We start from the raw sequence: 17265 nt of genomic DNA, 5'->3' as shown, positions 1-17265 counted from the left end.
TTCAAACCTAACTGAAATAAGATTGGTGAATGGTGACATCATCCTTTAATTTGATAGGGTAAAAACGGGAACTCGGTGAATTTTAAACCAGCCACAAATATCAAGGAAGATTTGAAAAATGCATTTTGATTTTTATTTCAAAATTTAGTTAACATTAGCATCCTACTTTAAAATCTCTCGAAATTGTAGTAGAAGGAAATTTCGATTTTTCTCCCCATTTCTCGAAATTTTTTCTTTTTTTTTTCTTTTTATAATTGGTTATATTAGTTCGATGGATTTTTTTTTTTTTTTTTTTTTTTTAAAAAAAATTTTACATTGAAAATCATATATTTTTATTTAAATCTCTTCCATTAAATTTTCACATCATTTCACCACAAACTTGAATTGGTGCGAGTTCTCTAATATTTCTCTCAAGCTCTATCACCTTCTTTTCTTTTTCTTCTTTCTTTTCCATTTTGTTGTGTGTTATGTCTAATGTTATGATTTTTACATCCTTCTTATATTTAATATTATGATTTTTCTATTCTATCATGTTACATTAAATGCTATGCCTCTTCATTTTTATATCAACTCTATTTTATAATAAACAATTTACGATTATTTTATATGCAAGTATTTCATGTTCTTTAATTTTGCAATTAACTTTCAATATTTGATATTAATTTGTAATTATTTTTTTATTTATTTTTTAAATTTATGTTCTCGCATCTACATTTACACAAATATTTTACAATATACATCTAAATCTTGTCTTACTTTATAGAAATAATGATTAAAAATTGTCAATAATAATCTAATTTAATCACAATCATAATTTCATTAACTAATTATAATAATTTTCACCAATTTTTATGAACTTTTTCAAAATTGCTATATATCGATGTCTACATGAAATCAGAACCTCACATTTCCATCTAAGAGTAAAAATTAAACAAAACTTGAAGTACCGGACGAGAATGAAACTTAACCAATATTTTGGTTTTCATTTGAAGGACAAATAGGTAAAATCACACCATCCGAATATCTGTCCAATTTCATAAGCCCATCTTTCTAAAAGCCCAAAAAGTTTGTAATCCTTAGTAATAATTGGCCCAGCCCAATAGCTGGACTCGTCGCTTAGGTTTTTTCGTCTTGCTCCAGCTTCCATTAGCGTTCTTCTTCCAAGCTGAGTTCCATTTTCCTTTTCTTTTTCAGAGTTCATCGTCCACGATGCCGCCATTACCGTATCTGCAACTTCGAACTCTTTTTATTCGATCTTTATCATCACCGTCTTCGACTTCTTTGAATGATTGTTCGAGGAACGTTCTTTTACATCGAAATTTGACGTCTCTCTTCCACCATTTCCGGCATCATGAGGCAGCATTGAGGTATTCTTCTCCCTTGTATCTCTCACTTTCTCATTCGTTCTTTTCCGAATCCGGAGACAATGACCTGGATCAAACATCGCAATCACTTGCATCCGAGCTTCTCAAAGACCCTGATTTGGATCCTCTTCCTATTACGCAGCGTCTTCAACTTAGCTTTTCGCATGTTAAACCAAATCCGGAGTTAGTTCTCAATACGCTCAATCTCTCATCGGAAGCTGGTCGGACGGTGTTAGGGTTTAATGAGTGGTTAGTATCGAATCCTGATTTTCATCACACGGATGAAACTATCTCGTATTTTATTGATTATTTTGGTCGTAGAAAGGATTTCAATGCGGTTCATGAAGTTCTTGCGAAAGGTTTAGGAATTAGCGGGGCTAAAACCCTGCGGTCGTCTATTGATCGGTTCGCTCGTGCTGGGCGATCCACGAAGTTGATCTCGTTTTTTGAGACGATGGAGAAGAATTACGGGCTTAAGAGGGATAAAGAGTCACTTAGGCTGGTGGTGGAGAAGCTCTGTGAAAATGGCTTCGCGAGCCATGCAGAAAAGATGGTCAAAGACTTGGCTAACGAGTTTTTCCCCGATGAAGCAATTTGCGATACTCTGGTCAAAGGATGGTGCGTTGATGGGAAACTTGATGAAGCAAAAAGGCTGGCGGGTGAGATGTACAGGGGCGGGTTTGAGTTAGGGACTACGGCATATAATGCTTTGCTTGACTGTGTTTGCAAACTTTGTAGGAAAAAGGATCCGTTCCGACTTCATTCTGAGGCTGAGGAAATTCTAGTGGAAATGGATTATCGTGGGGTTCCACGAAATGTGGAAACTTTCAATGTGCTGATTAATAATTTGTGCAAGATTAGGAAAACCTCTGATGCAGTAAATTTGTTTCATCGGATGGGGGAGTGGGGATGTCATCCCAATGCTGAAACGTTCCTTATTTTGATTAAAAGTTTGTATCAAGCGGCAAGAACAGGAGAGGGGGATGAAATGATTGACAGAATGAGGTCTGCAGGATATGGTGATGCACTTGATAAGAAGGCTTATTATGAGTTTCTGAAGATTTTGTGTGGGATTGAGAGAATTGATCATGCTCTGGTTGTTTTTGCAAAGATGAAGAAGGATGGGTGTGAACCTGGGATTAAGACATATGATCTATTGATGGGAAAATTGTGTGCCCATAACCGTCTGGACAAAGCAAATTCACTCTTTAATGAAGCTCAAAAACGTGGAGTGCCAGTTACTCCAAAAGCATATCAGGTGGATCCAAGATATGTAAAGAAGCCAAAGGTAAATAAGGTTGAGAAGAAGAGGGAGACATTGCCTGAGAAAATGGCGAGGAAGAGGCGACGACTGAAGCAAATTCGATTGAGTTTTGTCAAGAAACCAAAAAAAGCAATGCGTAGAGCATTTTGATAATGTAGCACTAGAATAGAATGCATACAAATTGAAGTTTGAACAACAAACTTGATCCATTCTTTTTTATGATGTTCTCTGTTTTCTTTTGCACCCGCCCCGGCCCTCTCCTACCCTCTATAGTATTAGCAGCAGAAAAATAAGAGGTTTTTTATTTTGCCCGGTCTGGTATTGAATTTTGCTGAAACTAATACGGGACAATGACAGCTCTGGCATGTCATTTCATTATTTATATTGGACCAAGGAACAAGGTCAAACTTTGGTGGATCAAAATTCCAGGTTCGTTTAGGAAAATGCAACTTGGAAAGAATGTTGCATTGTTTTTAATCCTATAGTATCTATCCATGGAGTGTAAAATGAAGCTACTGCTTGTTCATATTTGGTTAACTGACGCTGAGAACATGTTAGCTACTACTAGAAACATAACTGATTCTGCTTTTTATCAGTTTCTCTTAATGATGACTCGTGATGTTCTTGTTGAAATTTGAATAAGTTTGGCCTTGTGTCTTGTCTACCATCCTGCCGATTGTTGTTGTTTTACAGGCTCATCCATGGAAAAGCTGACCAAATATGGAATACTTCTTAAGACTGCCATTCGGATGAGGCGAGTTTCATCAAGTTCTTTACATCTCATACGTTGTGTTTGACTCTGTTGATTTCTTATTGATAATTGCTTCCATGGGTTTTGCGGTTTACTGAGCATATCAGTCTGCTTTATTAAGAATGCTTTTCCTTGAGATTGCTGTTGGATGTAGATTGAGCTCGTGTTGAACTTACACATTTATCGAGTAAATTCATCTTCAATTTTTTTTTATATTTTCATATTTACCAAGTGACTCCATCTTACTTTCTTAATATATTTTTTTCATAATTATAGAGGAATTCAATCTTATAATTCTACACCCGAAACACATTTATTAACTCTAATATAGTAACTTCGGACGTATAAGCTCAACTCGATAGACCAAATGTCCTTTAGTAAGTAGTTCATATTAATTTTTTATCTTTTATCTGCGTAAGATGACTGCTTTATCAGGTTTGATTTCTTAGAACCATTTGATGAAATAAATTCGTGTATTGTTTGCCATGCACTTCTTGTTTGATCCTATTGCCAAATATCATTTCTCAAAAAACATTACAAAATTTAGTGTATGTTTGAGTGAAGACTCGAGTGTTCAATCTATAGAAGAAATTACTAATATCTTGATTGTTGAATTATGCATAGGACTTCCATCCCGTGTTAGTTTAATAATAAGTGTTTAGGATAAAAGTCATTTTTTACCCATTAATTTATGAGCATCAATTTTACTCTTAACTTTCAATTTCATTGAATTGCATTTTAAACTTAAATAGGTCTTGTAATTTTAACTTTTTCAAGTAAAGTATTGCAAATTTTCTAAGTTTTTGTTTGAAAATTTGTTACAAAAATGTTCTCACATGTATTATCATATGTATAATGTAAATTTGATAAGATTTCAAAGAAAGATTGATATTATTAAAGCTAAATTTTTGTTAAATTCTGTGAATTTATGACAAAGTTGATCAACAATTAATTTATGAATCAATCAAACTTAATTTTGTGCAATTTCTGGTATTATTTTAATTTGTGAGTTTGTAGAGATTTTTACATTGTTTTTTTTTTTTTTTTTTTTTTTTTTTTTTTGTTAAGATTAACGAAAATTGAATTGAGGGTATAAATTGCAATATGTACCTTAAGTCTAAGGTCTTTGAAAATTTGCAGTGAAAATTGATTTAGTGTTACAAGTTTTTGGGCAAAAATTGAATTTTAATAACTATTTACTGGTTAACTTGATGGTTTTAAATATGCCTATGAAACTAAGAATTTTTTGGACATAGATAGTTTATTTTATTTTAGTTTTTAATCGTTATTTTTATTATTAACTTTTTTTAAAATAAAAAGTTGTATTTAGCACTTTGTAGCTTAAAATTAAACATTTGTGGTTGACGTAAGCAGCATTTAAATTGTAAATGGTAAAGCTGGACTCTATGTTCTTTTCTATATTTAATGAGTTTAATTTTAGATTTAAATCTTATCTTGGTGTTGAATTTTAAATCTAGTTCTATCTTGGTGTCTAAACTTTAACAAACTTTTAATTTTAGATTTTGGTCCCTATTAAGATTATGTTGGGTCTTTAAAAATGGAATTAATTTAAAGACGAAATTGTATTTAGCGTGGGTTGAGTAAGATAAAGGTGAAGTAAAATATCGACCACCAACGTGTCAAAATAGTGAACGACCAAAATCTTAGATGCACAATGGTTTGAGATTTCCTATAAAAAAAATGTTATTTTACTAATTGAATTAAAATTAAAATTTTAGACTTTTTAGTATGGTTAACTTATTTGGCAACTTAGTCATTAAAAAATATAAATCATCTCACTATTATGTTTAAAAGTTAACAAAATTCTAATGGTAAGGATTAAAATAAATATTTTTTAAAAATTTAATGACTAAATTAAATGTTTTTTAAAGTAAGATTCAAAATTCATGGAGTAAAATAGAATTAAAACCTTGATTTTATAACAGAGTCAACTAAAATATATCTACATAATGTAACGTTTAGTCATTCACCGAAAACTTCCCGTAATGAATTTATAAATGGTTATTAACATTTTTCTTATTTAATAAAAAGCCCCGCATTTCTCAAACATAAGCACAACATGTCCCACAAGAGTGTCGGCAAATTATAAAGTCCTCGCTAATTAAATAAATCATGAAAAACCCATAAAAAGAGACGAAAAAGTAAAGAAATATAGAAAAACAGGAAATACATTAGGCTTACGTCAATTAACCCCAGTTTCATAATTAAATAAAGAAAATGTTGTCCTCCAATGTATTAAATATAATAATTATACATATTTGGACTCGAAATGTATTATATATTTATAAACAAAATTGTGTCTACCAACCAATACATATTTTTATTTTCATTTTTTAAGCCCTACAGTAACTAGTGGTGATTTTGGATATATGATATAATTAATATAATTCATTTCATCATTTTGTTTTTAATTTTATGTTTTTTTTTTTTTTTTTTAAAGTTTGTTTGTTCATTTACAAAATTTGACTACCTTAACTTTTCTAAAGACAATTTTGAGCTATACTTTTTAAAAATAAATAATTATTAAATGAGGTCATTTTCTTTTTTGAAATATTTTGGTGTGTGCCTATAAATATATTAAACAATTGTATCATTGTATTGTATAGCAATGATTGACTTTATCTCAAGTGTCATTAATTAAAACATTGAATATTAAAATTCTCACCCTTACCTTTTATTAAATAACTTATTAATTTTATTTTAAAAAAGGTTAAAATTATTAATTTAGTATGCAGTTTGAAAAAAAATTAAAAGTTAAGTTCATACAATTTTAGAAAAACTTAGTAGATAGTTGCTGTTTTTATCAAATTACATGAACTATTTAAGAGGTTCATCGAATTATAAAGATTAAATTATAACTTTTAAAATTATATAGATTGAGTTTTGACCTTTTCTCAATCAAATGGATCAAATTTACAATTTAATCAAATTTATATCGATAAAAATCAAAGATGAAAACTAATTAAAAAAAAAAAAAATCTATGATTTTCAGAGACTAAAATTGATTTATTTGAGTTGCAATTATTGAAATCTAACTAGAGATAAATGGTTAGATAATAAAATGAATCAAATGGACATTATAATTATAAATGCTGCATTTTGCAATGCAACAAATGCAAAAATCAAATGAGAAGCATAGAATTTTAATCTCCACCGACACTAAATACAAATACAATATGTCGACCCAACCACTTTCCTCTGCCCCACTTCCCAGCCAGCTGTCTCCCTCCCTTATTCACTTTTTTCTTTCGTTGATTTTTTCTACTTTGTTCCACAATTGCCACTGCCCTTCTCATCTATTTACCAAATCAGAAACTTTCAGCTTTTATTTTCCTTTTTCCTTCTTTAAATTTTAGCATTGATTCCAATCTTCTCAACAAGGAAACCCATTTTCTTTCTACATCGAATTAAGTAATTTTCCCTTTTTTCATAATGGTAAATTCAAGGTTTTATTTAATTTAGCATTCTTAAGATTAAATAATAAAGTACATAATAATGTTATTTTGTTGTCAATTTAATCAATATTTTACCACAAAATTAACTATATAGTACTTTACGGCTTTAAATTGTTTTTTTTTTTCTTAATATTAAATACACACATATATATTAGTGAGATTTAGAAGAGGAGCTAGAGAATTATTTGGCTTTATATGTCATATAAGTTTATGTCTAGTATTGAAAATGACATGATTGACAATAAAAAGTACTTACTTTCTTACTAAATAGGATATCCTACCGATTATCATTAAGTTTTTTTTTGTTAGAATGGATGTTATGAAGATTACTGCATCGTGGAGGATCCACAGTCCTGAAAGCAATTACGGAGCGACCTCGATGCTAATCGCTTATGCCTGTTGCTCCCAAAAGTTAACGCAACCTCCAAATTCAGGTGTGCACTCACTGGAAAATGGACTAGAACCGATGAGAAGATTGCTCAGAACATAAGAAGAATTTAGGAGGAAATAGAAGATGGAAATCGAGTTTGGTGTCTCCCTTTCACATATCTGATTTGTGTTAAATAGTAGAGAAGAGGAGGACACCAACAGACAGAGGAAATGGTCAGAATCTGAACGGTTCATTAACGGACACAAACTCACGCAGTCCATTATGGATAAAACCCAATGGAAAGAAACCCAATGGTCCGTTATCGGATAAAAATCAACGGATAGAAACCCAACAGTTCGTTAACGGTCAAAACAGTCAACAAAAGAATTATTAAAAAATAATTAAAAGGATGAGTAATAAAAATTTATTTTTTTTTCACGCAAGTGCAGTTACTCAAACCCGCTCGTCCGATTGAACGGACAATGGCGACAATGCGCTCATGTGGTGAAAGGGTTATACTTCCACCATCAACACACTTTGGATTCTCATCTAAAATGTTTTAGTATTTATACCCTCTAGACAATTCTAAATCTATTCATGTGGGACAAAACTTCCCACTCTCCTTAACTTTCTCTATTGACCTAAACCCAAAAGTCATTTCCAACATTTTTTACGACTAAAAGAAAACAATTCAAAAAGAAAATGAATATATATATAATATAGTGGTAAACATGAAGATTTTTGTTAACTATAGTGTACGTAAATTTATTTTGTTATTGTTAAAGATATTAACATTTCTTTTCCTTCTTGAAGTAAGCACAAATTTAGTCTGATTTTCCAACATAAAAAAATATGTCATCGTGGCAAGTGGTTAGAAGTTCAAATCTATCATTCTGCATATTATTCCAACTTAAACACACACATTCGCCCCCACAAAGGTGGTCTTCAAGCTAGATTGATGAAACTTAGATATTCGAGCGTGGTAAGTTAAGTCATGAGATATAAAAGCTACTCTAGCGATTGATTAAAAGGAAATTCTTGATAGACTCAAAGAGATAGAGATCGTGAATGTAATCAACAAAGGCTTGAACCTCATTCACATATTACGTTTTACCAACCAAATGATTTGGAAAAACCCTCGTACAGGGCAATAGCTTGAGCAAGGTTAATGAAGCTAGTAAGAAAATAATGTTCATAGCAAGTACAGTAACACCATTTATAGTCACGAACAATGACATTAATTTCAACATCACTTTTTTTAAAGTACATTTGAAGGAAATAAAATAAATTAAGATAAAATTAAGGAAAAAATATATTATAACGTGGAGCAGAATTCTCTCAAGAACGGTCTTTAAGCTATATTCTCACATCACCATAAATAAAAATATAGTTTAAAAAAATTAGAGAAATTGTTATAAATGATAAAATTATTGAAAATATTTTAAAATATAGCAAAAATGTGTGATAGAAACTCTAGACATTTTTCAGTATCTATGATCGATAGACTAATTAATAGACAATAACATTTACTATATTTAAAAATAGTCGTAAAAATTAAAATAAAATTTTGAAGTTAAAATGTAGAATAAAGGGCGGGATTGGAATTTCGCTAATCAACGGCGGTAAACTGTTCCTTACAGAAAGCCGAGAGTCCGCCATTAAAATCAATTTCTTTATTTCTCACAATTCACCATTATAAGCCTTACAGTCTTGTGGAATACTTCCCACTCTCTCTCTTCACTGGCCACGGCAAGTTTCCATTGCAGATCTTGAGCCATTAGCGGAAACGCCGCCTGCAGCTCAGTCTGCATCGGAAAAATGAGGTCTCGGCGTTTCGCTTCCACCGGATCCGTCGCCGACATTACCGGTTTTGCCGTCTTGCTTCTCTTTCTACTTTCCAGCTTCAGTTTCACTTCAACAGGTCAGTCAACTCAGATTTTGTTACTAATTTGTGCCGGGAGGTTCCAGATTTGGTTACTGGGTGTGCTTACTTCAACTGTTCGTTAATTTATCTTGGTTATCTGGTAGTTGAGAACATTTAGAAATTGTGCTTACTTCAATTGTTCACCTCGTATATTGGTTTTATGTTCTTCTTTATTGATTGATCGATTTGAAATGTGGAGGCGAGTGTTTCTTTTTTGTTATGTTGAGAACTAAAGAACGGATGCTAGGTTGTGATGGAATCTAGTTACATTGATAAGTCAACGAATTTTGTCTGAAATTTTGTTGCGTCATTTTGATTGTTATTATTGTTAGTAATGGTATTTAAATTGAAATTAGAAGAAGAATGAGATGCAGCCGTGACTTGAAGAAAAAATAGTTATGCAATATTCTCTGAGAAATTTCGATTTTCATCTTTTTCACTGGATCTCTTTGCAGAAGCCTATGATGCACTTGATCCCAACGGGAACATCACAATCAAGTGGGATGTAATGAGCTGGACTCCAGATGGCTATGTTGTAAGTTTCATATGAGAATTGCGCTTCTTTGGTTTTCTGCGACGAATTAAACTCTATCGTTTTTCGTGCAAAATTTATTTAGAAGATTATCAGTACCTCAATCATTTGTTTGCTTAGTCTCTTTACATTTTTTTATGCCAACTCTAGTGTATTTCCAGTTGTAGTGTCTATGAGTATATGCTATAAAATGGACACTTATCATCATATCTGAAAGTCGCCAATAAATATGCATGCGGTAGTTTTTATTTCCCCCACAGTAATTTTTCTCTAGTGTTTGGTAGCTCATTTGGCTTCTTTCTTATTGGTTCTCTGATCTAAGAGATTATCTATTTGGTGGCAGGCTGTTGTTACAATGTACAACTTCCAGCAATACCGCCATATTCAAGCTCCAGGTTGGACATTAGGGTGGACATGGGCAAAGAAAGAAGTCATTTGGAGCATGATGGGAGGCCAAACAACCGAACAGGGCGATTGTTCAAGATTCAAAGGGAATACTCCTCATTGCTGCAAGAAAGATCCAACCGTTGTGGATCTATTGCCAGGAACACCTTACAATCAGCAGATTGCAAATTGTTGCAAAGGTGGAGTGATAAACTCATGGGCCCAAGACCCAGGCAATGCGGCAAGTTCATTTCAAGTCAGTGTTGGTGCTGCAGGAACAAGTAACAAAACTGTCAGGCTCCCTAAAAACTTCACGCTTAAAGCGCCAGGACCTGGATACACTTGTGGGCCAGCAAAGATTGTGAAGCCAACCAAATTTGTATCTGGAGATAAAAGAAGAGTAACTCAAGCTTTGAGTAAGTAAACTTGCCGGATACTTGCAATTTAATATTAGGTTCAGTGTAGAATTCTAATATTGTCTACATGCAGATAGATATCATTAACGATATTAGCTTAGGTGTACTGGGCATAGACTCATCGTTCTTAAGTTTGACTTGGTATCTGACTGAATGCACGTTCTACTTCAATTACTTGTAAGCATGAATGTCATCAGTTAATGACATTTGATTCAGTCTATCCTTGCTCTTATGTCAGTGACTTGGAATGTTACATGCACCTATTCTCAATTCCTTGCTCAGAAGACACCCACTTGTTGTGTTTCCCTCTCTTCCTTCTACAATGATACTATAGTCAACTGCCCAACCTGCACTTGCGGATGTCAAAACAACACGGCGGGTTCTGGGAGCTGTGTGGAGTAAGTTAACTTTTTGTTGTACATCGGGCACTGCATTAATCATTTTTCTTTGAACATTGAGTCTGTGGTTGGGGCGAAAATCTGAAACTATTTTACTCAACTAAATAATCTATTTCTGCTCAAATTATCTTTTCCAGTCCAGATTCTCCATATTTAGCTTCAGTAGTATCAGCTCCTGATAAATCAGGCAACAATGCACCCTTGGTTCAGTGTACCAGCCACATGTGCCCCATTCGAGTCCATTGGCACGTGAAGCTGAATTACAAGGATTACTGGAGAGTGAAGATTACAATCACCAATTTCAATTACCGAATGAACTACACACTCTGGAATCTCGTGGTGCAGCATCCCAATTTTGATAATATTACTAAATTATTCAGCTTTAATTACAAGTCATTGAGCCCATATGGTGACCTAAGTAAGTTATCTCTGAATATATGTATTCCCATATAATGTTGATTGATCATCTCGTTTGATCGTAAAGAATCTGCATTGTGTAGTTTAGTTTCTCAACTTTGTGGTTAGTAATTATGGTACTGTTCTGCAGATGATACTGCGATGTTATGGGGAGTTAAGTTCTACAACGATCTGCTCAATCAAGCTGGCCCTCTTGGTAATGTGCAGTCTGAGCTCCTATTCCAAAAAGACCAGAACACTTTCACTTTTGATAAGGGTTGGGCTTTTCCAAGAAGAGTTTATTTCAATGGTGATAACTGTGTGATGCCACCTCCAGATGCCTATCCTTATTTGCCAAATGCCAGTTCCAGATCAGCTATATCTCTACTTGTGACCATCTTAATATCTTTGGCATTACTGTTGAATTTTGCACAATAAGTTACGTCTACGGAGAACAACAAACGCTATTGGTTGCTCTAACACTTGAGATTTCCCACGAGCTTGTAGCAATCTGGTCAATGGTGTCGAATTTATGGGTGCTTAAATCGAAGGCAATACAAGCTTGTTTCTATTTGTGGATGAGTTATTTAACTCAAACCTCATTCTTGATTAGATTTGGAGCGAATGGTGTTGTACAAATAGTTAAGTTATACATTCAGTCATTTTATTTGTATAATGATTAAAAAAGTATTTGTCGCTCTCAGTATAATAACTTATGAAACAGTTCAAATTTTCCATAGAATGCCTGTTTTCTGCATAATTTCTTTGTTATTTAAGTTGATACATGATGGAATCATTTCAGTTACTTAACCGGAGTCAAGACTACAGAATAAAAAATAAGATTTGCACTATAGAATCATGTCTATACTGAATTTTCTGTGAAGCACATTGGTAAGAGAGGATATTTTTACTCAAGATAGTTAACTTCAGACAACTCAAAAACAACAAACATTGATTTATCTGCCGAGTGTATGTATTCTATGACCAATAATATCTGGCATGTATACCTGTGTTCGTTGCAGATCTGCAGTTTCTCCCTTGAATTATGAACATGTGTAGGTCTTTGAAGTTGATCAAGAATGAAAAGAATGATTACTGATCACCACAAATACCAGAGTACCAAAAGCAAGGAGGTTGTGAATTTGGTAACTGCACCGGAGCCTCCAGGTGCAGAGTTCGGTAGAAATGGGTATGATTCTGGCGGTGGCATTTGACATTCGTCGCCATTGAAGTATACTTTTCTAGGAAATGCCCAACCCTGCTTGAAGGTAAAGGTATCCTTGTCCTTTTTCATGAGTACTTCAGATTGTACATTTCCAAATGGCCCTGCTTCCATTAATAGATCATTGTAGAATTTCATGCCATAGAACATGCCAGTATCATCTGCACATTGAATTTTGTAGTGTATTTATGTCAAATAAGACTGAAATAACCATACATCTGCGTTGAAAACATAAGGATTTTAGCACTCACTGATGGATTCATAGGGAACAAGGGGCTTGTAGTCAAAACTGAAGACTTGAGTTACATTGTTCAGATTTGGATGCTGCACTGCCAGTGTCCACAGCGTATAGTTCATCCTATAGTTGAAGTTAGTTACAGCAACCTTCACGCGCCAGTAATCCTTGTAATTAATCTTTACATGCCAGTGTACTCGAACAGGACACATGTGATGGGTGCATTGTAGTAAAGGTGTATTATCCTTTTTAGGAGTGTTTATTCCATCCTTGTGCAGTAGCTTTGAGTCACTCCTGCATGGTGGGATTAAAAGAATAAAATGTGGTTCTAATCTCTAGCTACGCTTAGAATACAAAGCTAGCAAATTAGTTGAAAAGTATATTATAGACATCTGACACTAGATTACTGTTCATTCAGAACAGACAACAAAAAAGGTTACCTATTCTAACAACCTGATGTTCTAAGTATATTACTTTTCATACTGCAGACCATCTTGTAGCTGTTCAAAGGTATACAAGAGGGCTTTTGGGATATTGAGTTGATTATTATAGTTATTTAGTGGATTATAATAGTCTGTAGGTTATAAGATAGTACGTATCTAAGGTGTATACTATTAGTCTGTATAGGAAATTGTAAACACTGTAATAAAGAAAGAAAGAGATGATGAGTATGGAATAGTAAACACTTAACAAAGAGGGTTTTGAAAGAGTAATGTTGTAGTTAATTGTAGATTATATTATTCTGAAACATCAATTATTATAATTGGAACCCCAAACATGTAGCCTACTCCATCACCTTCAAGTTGGTGGCCCAAACCACCCCCTAAATGGTTCTCAAGAAAATGTGATTTTTTCCCCCCGTATTGTTTGCAAGGAATGGATGCTAGGATGAAGGAACATCTATTCATGAGGGCCAGAACCATTCCTTTTCCTTTTTCTTTTCATCCTTTATATTATACTATATTATATTTTAATTTTTTAAATATTTTTTTTTAGAGATTCCTGAAACACATTTGTTACCATCTGGAGTAGAGAAAGAAGTCTTACTTTATACAATTATGTTTGTTCTGGCAGCCACACGCACACGTTGGGCAAGAAGTGATCGTATCATTGTAGAAAGTCGAGAGTGATACGCAGCAAGTTGGGTTCTTAGACGCCAGAAATTGTGAATAAGTGCAGGTTACATTCCATGTCACTGCATCGGAAGAAGCATAAATCAACTTCAAGAGCTTTATCCAGAACAACTCAAGGATGAGGAGAATCTGTAAGCAACACCGCATTGTAAATAAAAACAAGCTTACTCAGTGCTTGAGTTTTCCTCCGGCGATCAGGAGTAAGGAAGACTGTAGAAGGCACAACCTTTGCAGGTCCACATGTGTATCCTGGTCCTGGACCGAGCAGAGTGAAGTTCTTGGGCAATTTTACAGTTTTGTTTGAAGTGCCGGCTAGCCCAACACTCACTTGAAAGGCGGAGACTGATCCTGCCGGATCCTGTCCCCAGGATGCCAATACCCCACCCTTGCAGCAGTTGGAGAATTGTTGATTGTAAGGAACACCAGGGAGCAAATCAACGACTACTGGGCTTTTCTTGCAACAGTGAGGAACATTTCCTTTGAACTTGGAACAATCTCCTTGTTCCGTTGTCTGAGATCCCACCATTGACCATATTACTTCTTTCTTGGCCCACGACCAGCCTAGAGTCCATCCTGGTGAATTGATATGGCGGTACATCTGAAAATTGTTCATTGTCACAACAGCCTGTTACAATTAAAAAAGATCTAAGGTCAGTATGGCGATTGGGCATTTGAAAATTGCTTTACACCAGTGATCCGATCCTCACCCTTCAAACTCAATGAAGAGCAAGGATCAGATCAATAATTTTATTCTTTATCATGGTTAACTTTTTAATCCTCATTGATTGTTCATAATCCTGGAAAGCTTTATAAAGTTACTAATTAAGTTGTGGTTACAGGGGATGGATGAAAAAGGTGCTGCATGATTTACTAAACATGTATCGGTTTCAGATGAATTTATAAGGTGCCAAGTAATGGAAATGAATCATGTTTCACAATCTTACGACATATCCATCCGGCGTCCAAGAGACTACATCCCATTTGATTGTTATGTTTCCATTTGGATCCAATGGATCGTATGCCCCTGACGAAGATCAACAGAAGCAATAACAAATTCATAAGCTACAACACACCAATAACAAGACTAAGAAAATGGAAGATCTTTCTTCTAGCAGTAAACAAGTACGTACCAGTTGAACAGAAAGCTGTGAAGATCAGAAGTGCTAAGAGTACAATCTTTGGCTGTCGAGGCAAGTAACATTCCCATTGAAAGAGAATTTTGTGTAATGGATCATTGTAGGTATTAAATTCCATGGCTTGAAAGCTTTTGGAGAATCAAAAGCTTCAACTAACTTAAAACTCAGAGGATTCAACTGTTCTTTGCTGCTGGCATGGAGTTGGAGAAATTGAGAAATGAAGAGACCAATATAGTTCAAGAGAATGCAAGAAGATGTCTCACCTCTCACCTACTGGTTGTTAGATAGATAATCCATGTGATATTTTTCAGCTACTTCTCTTACAAACAATCACACAACCTCTTAAATCCCTTCATTTATCTTTTTCAGTATTTCTGGATCTTGAAGCAAAGATTTAGAGAGGAATGATGCAAAAGTGGTGAGAAGACTTTTCAACTGTCAGTGTTCTCACACCAGAGGCAGGACCTGATTTCAACTGCTTCAAAATCAAGTTTTCCTCCCATTGAACTGCACTGAATCAGTAAGTTTTAGTTTAGATTATATCCTGTTCAATATAGTTAGGTAGGAATCTAATTGTGTTAAAAAAAAAGTTCTCATTAAAAAAAAAAAAAAAGGACTTAAGAGTGTTTTTCTTCAAATAACAAGTATATGCATGCTCCATGTAAAACAATTCAAATTTGAAATCTAACTCAGACCAATTTTCACCTCCCATATTTCATCTACCTATTTGATTCAAGGTTAAATTACTAATATAGTCTCTAAACTTTAAAGTTTTGCATCTATTTAGTTCTTCAACTTTCAAAATCACAAATTTAGGTCTCGTTTAGTAACCATTTTGTTTTGTTTTTGTTTTTTTTTGAAAATTAAGCTTATAAACATTATTTTCACCTTCAATTTTTTTCATTTGTTAGTTACTTTTCACCAATAATTTAAAAGCATAAGCTAAATTTTGAGAACTAAAAAAAGTAGATTTCAAAAACTTGTTTTTGTTTTTGGAATTTGGCTAAGAATTCAACCATTGTATTTGAGAAAAAGATACAAATTATGGTAAGAAATGTGGATGATATAGTCTTAATTTTAAAAAACAAAATTGTTACCAAACGGGACCTTAGTTTATGAGTTTTCAAATTTTTTAAAGGGCTATTTCCAAATATAAAAAAATGAACCAAAATATTTACAAAAAAATAACAAAATTTTAGAATCTATCAATGATAAATACTGACAGATACTGATAGACTTTTATCAATATTTATTAGTGACATTGATAGACACCAATAGATATCATTGTCTATCATTGATAAATTTTAAGATTTTACTATATTTTGTAAATATTTTTAACAGTTTTGTCATTTGAAATATTCTCTTTTTTAAAATTCGTTGACCTACTAAACACAAAATTGAAAATTTAAAGTCCCAATTAGACATAAAATTCAAATGTATATGGAACTTAAATTTGTCAACGACCTATTAAGACAAAGTTTAGGGATCTGTTATATATTTTTTGAAATTCAGATACCAAATAGACACAATTTCAAAATTCAGGGACTAGATTTGTAATTTAATCTAATGAAATTAAGTTCAGATTCTTTGGTAAGAGTTGAACCCAAAAAAAATTCTTCAATCTTTTTCAGGATCATCTTTTTGGAATATGAAGCTTGAGTATCATTTCCATTACTCTGTTTGGAATATGAACAGACAAGTATCATCCTCTAGGTTAGGAAGGACTAAGGAGACATACTTTGGGAACAGTATTTTTAAATGAGATATCTTATACATCAATTTTATATTTTTTTTAAAAAAAACATTAACTATTGATTTTTTCAAGGTTTTAAATATATTTATGAAATTTTTGAATAGTTGTTTTTAGGTTTAAATACTACTTTGATCATGTCATATTCATTTTGATCAATTTTATTTTAACTTTTGTTTATTTTAGTTCATGTACTTTTATAATATTCATGTTGGTCATTGTAATTTAAAGAGTGATCATTTTGATTCATTTATTTTCATTTCATTATATTTCATTTTTAAGGGAACAAAAATGGTTTCTTTTAGAAGTTGATGAACCAAAGTGAAATAAATTGAAAGTATAAAGACTAAAATGAAAAATTGAAAGTACAGATACCAAAAGTATGTGGATTAAAAGTAGTATTTCAACTTAGTTTTAATTAACTAAATCTTGTTTAAAACATTGAAAAATAAATTATTTCAAAGACGTTATAAATGATCCAAAATCGAGTTTGAAGTTGTTAAAATATATGTTC

At 33.0% G+C, this 17265-nt stretch overlaps 3 protein-coding genes and 1 long non-coding RNA gene across 4 annotated transcripts; 3 read left to right on the top strand and 1 right to left on the bottom strand.

The window, feature by feature from the left end:
• Nucleotides 1-1132: 1132 nt before the first annotated feature.
• LOC120071734 (pentatricopeptide repeat-containing protein PNM1, mitochondrial) lies at nucleotides 1133-3072 on the top strand. The gene has a single exon (XM_039024114.1). The coding sequence runs from the start codon at nucleotides 1210-1212 to the stop codon at nucleotides 2776-2778; it is 1569 nt and encodes a 522-aa protein (XP_038880042.1). The 5' UTR covers nucleotides 1133-1209; the 3' UTR covers nucleotides 2779-3072.
• A 5834-nt stretch (nucleotides 3073-8906) lies between these two features.
• LOC120070971 (protein COBRA-like) lies at nucleotides 8907-12010 on the top strand. Its single transcript, XM_039022941.1, has 6 exons — nucleotides 8907-9146; nucleotides 9605-9684; nucleotides 10025-10481; nucleotides 10720-10879; nucleotides 11017-11297; nucleotides 11427-12010. Exons 1-6 carry the CDS (start codon nucleotides 9044-9046, stop codon nucleotides 11711-11713), a joined length of 1368 nt encoding a protein of 455 aa, XP_038878869.1. The 5' UTR covers nucleotides 8907-9043; the 3' UTR covers nucleotides 11714-12010.
• LOC120070970 (COBRA-like protein 4) lies at nucleotides 11859-15158 on the bottom strand. The gene is made up of 6 exons (XM_039022940.1): nucleotides 14996-15158; nucleotides 14810-14889; nucleotides 14034-14490; nucleotides 13780-13927; nucleotides 12749-13026; nucleotides 11859-12658 (listed from the first exon to the last, which is right to left on the bottom strand). The coding sequence occupies exons 1-6, from the start codon at nucleotides 15117-15119 to the stop codon at nucleotides 12375-12377; spliced, it is 1371 nt and encodes a 456-aa protein (XP_038878868.1). The 5' UTR covers nucleotides 15120-15158; the 3' UTR covers nucleotides 11859-12374.
• LOC120070972 lies at nucleotides 14375-17025 on the top strand. Its single transcript, XR_005480092.1, has 4 exons — nucleotides 14375-14515; nucleotides 14705-15277; nucleotides 15371-15521; nucleotides 16633-17025. It is a non-coding gene; the product is annotated as an uncharacterized LOC120070972 (long non-coding RNA).
• Nucleotides 17026-17265: the final 240 nt, after the last annotated feature.

This window comes from Benincasa hispida, chromosome 2 (assembly GCF_009727055.1).
Source record: "Benincasa hispida cultivar B227 chromosome 2, ASM972705v1, whole genome shotgun sequence".
NCBI classification, from domain to species: domain Eukaryota; kingdom Viridiplantae; phylum Streptophyta; class Magnoliopsida; order Cucurbitales; family Cucurbitaceae; genus Benincasa; species Benincasa hispida.
The sequence above is the reverse complement of the archived record's forward strand: the minus strand, read 5'-3'. Positions and strand labels throughout refer to the sequence as shown.

Excerpts from the sequence above, each read along its gene's own strand:
- LOC120071734 (XM_039024114.1), top strand. The coding sequence starts at position 1,210 with ATGCCGCCATTACCGTATCTGCAACTTCGAACTCTTTTTATTCGATCT.
- LOC120070971 (XM_039022941.1), top strand. The coding sequence starts at position 9,044 with ATGAGGTCTCGGCGTTTCGCTTCCACCGGATCCGTCGCCGACATTACC. Across the intron at positions 9,147-9,604 it reads CTTCAGTTTCACTTCAACAG|AAGCCTATGATGCACTTGAT; the intron begins GTCAGTCAACTC and ends ATCTCTTTGCAG. Across the intron at positions 11,298-11,426 it reads GAGCCCATATGGTGACCTAA|ATGATACTGCGATGTTATGG; the intron begins GTAAGTTATCTC and ends ACTGTTCTGCAG.
- LOC120070970 (XM_039022940.1), bottom strand. The coding sequence starts at position 15,119 with ATGGAATTTAATACCTACAATGATCCATTACACAAAATTCTCTTTCAA. Across the intron at positions 14,890-14,995 it reads CACAGCTTTCTGTTCAACTG|GGGCATACGATCCATTGGAT; the intron begins GTACGTACTTGT and ends GATCTTCGTCAG. Across the intron at positions 12,659-12,748 it reads TGTTCCCTATGAATCCATCA|ATGATACTGGCATGTTCTAT; the intron begins GTGAGTGCTAAA and ends TTCAATGTGCAG.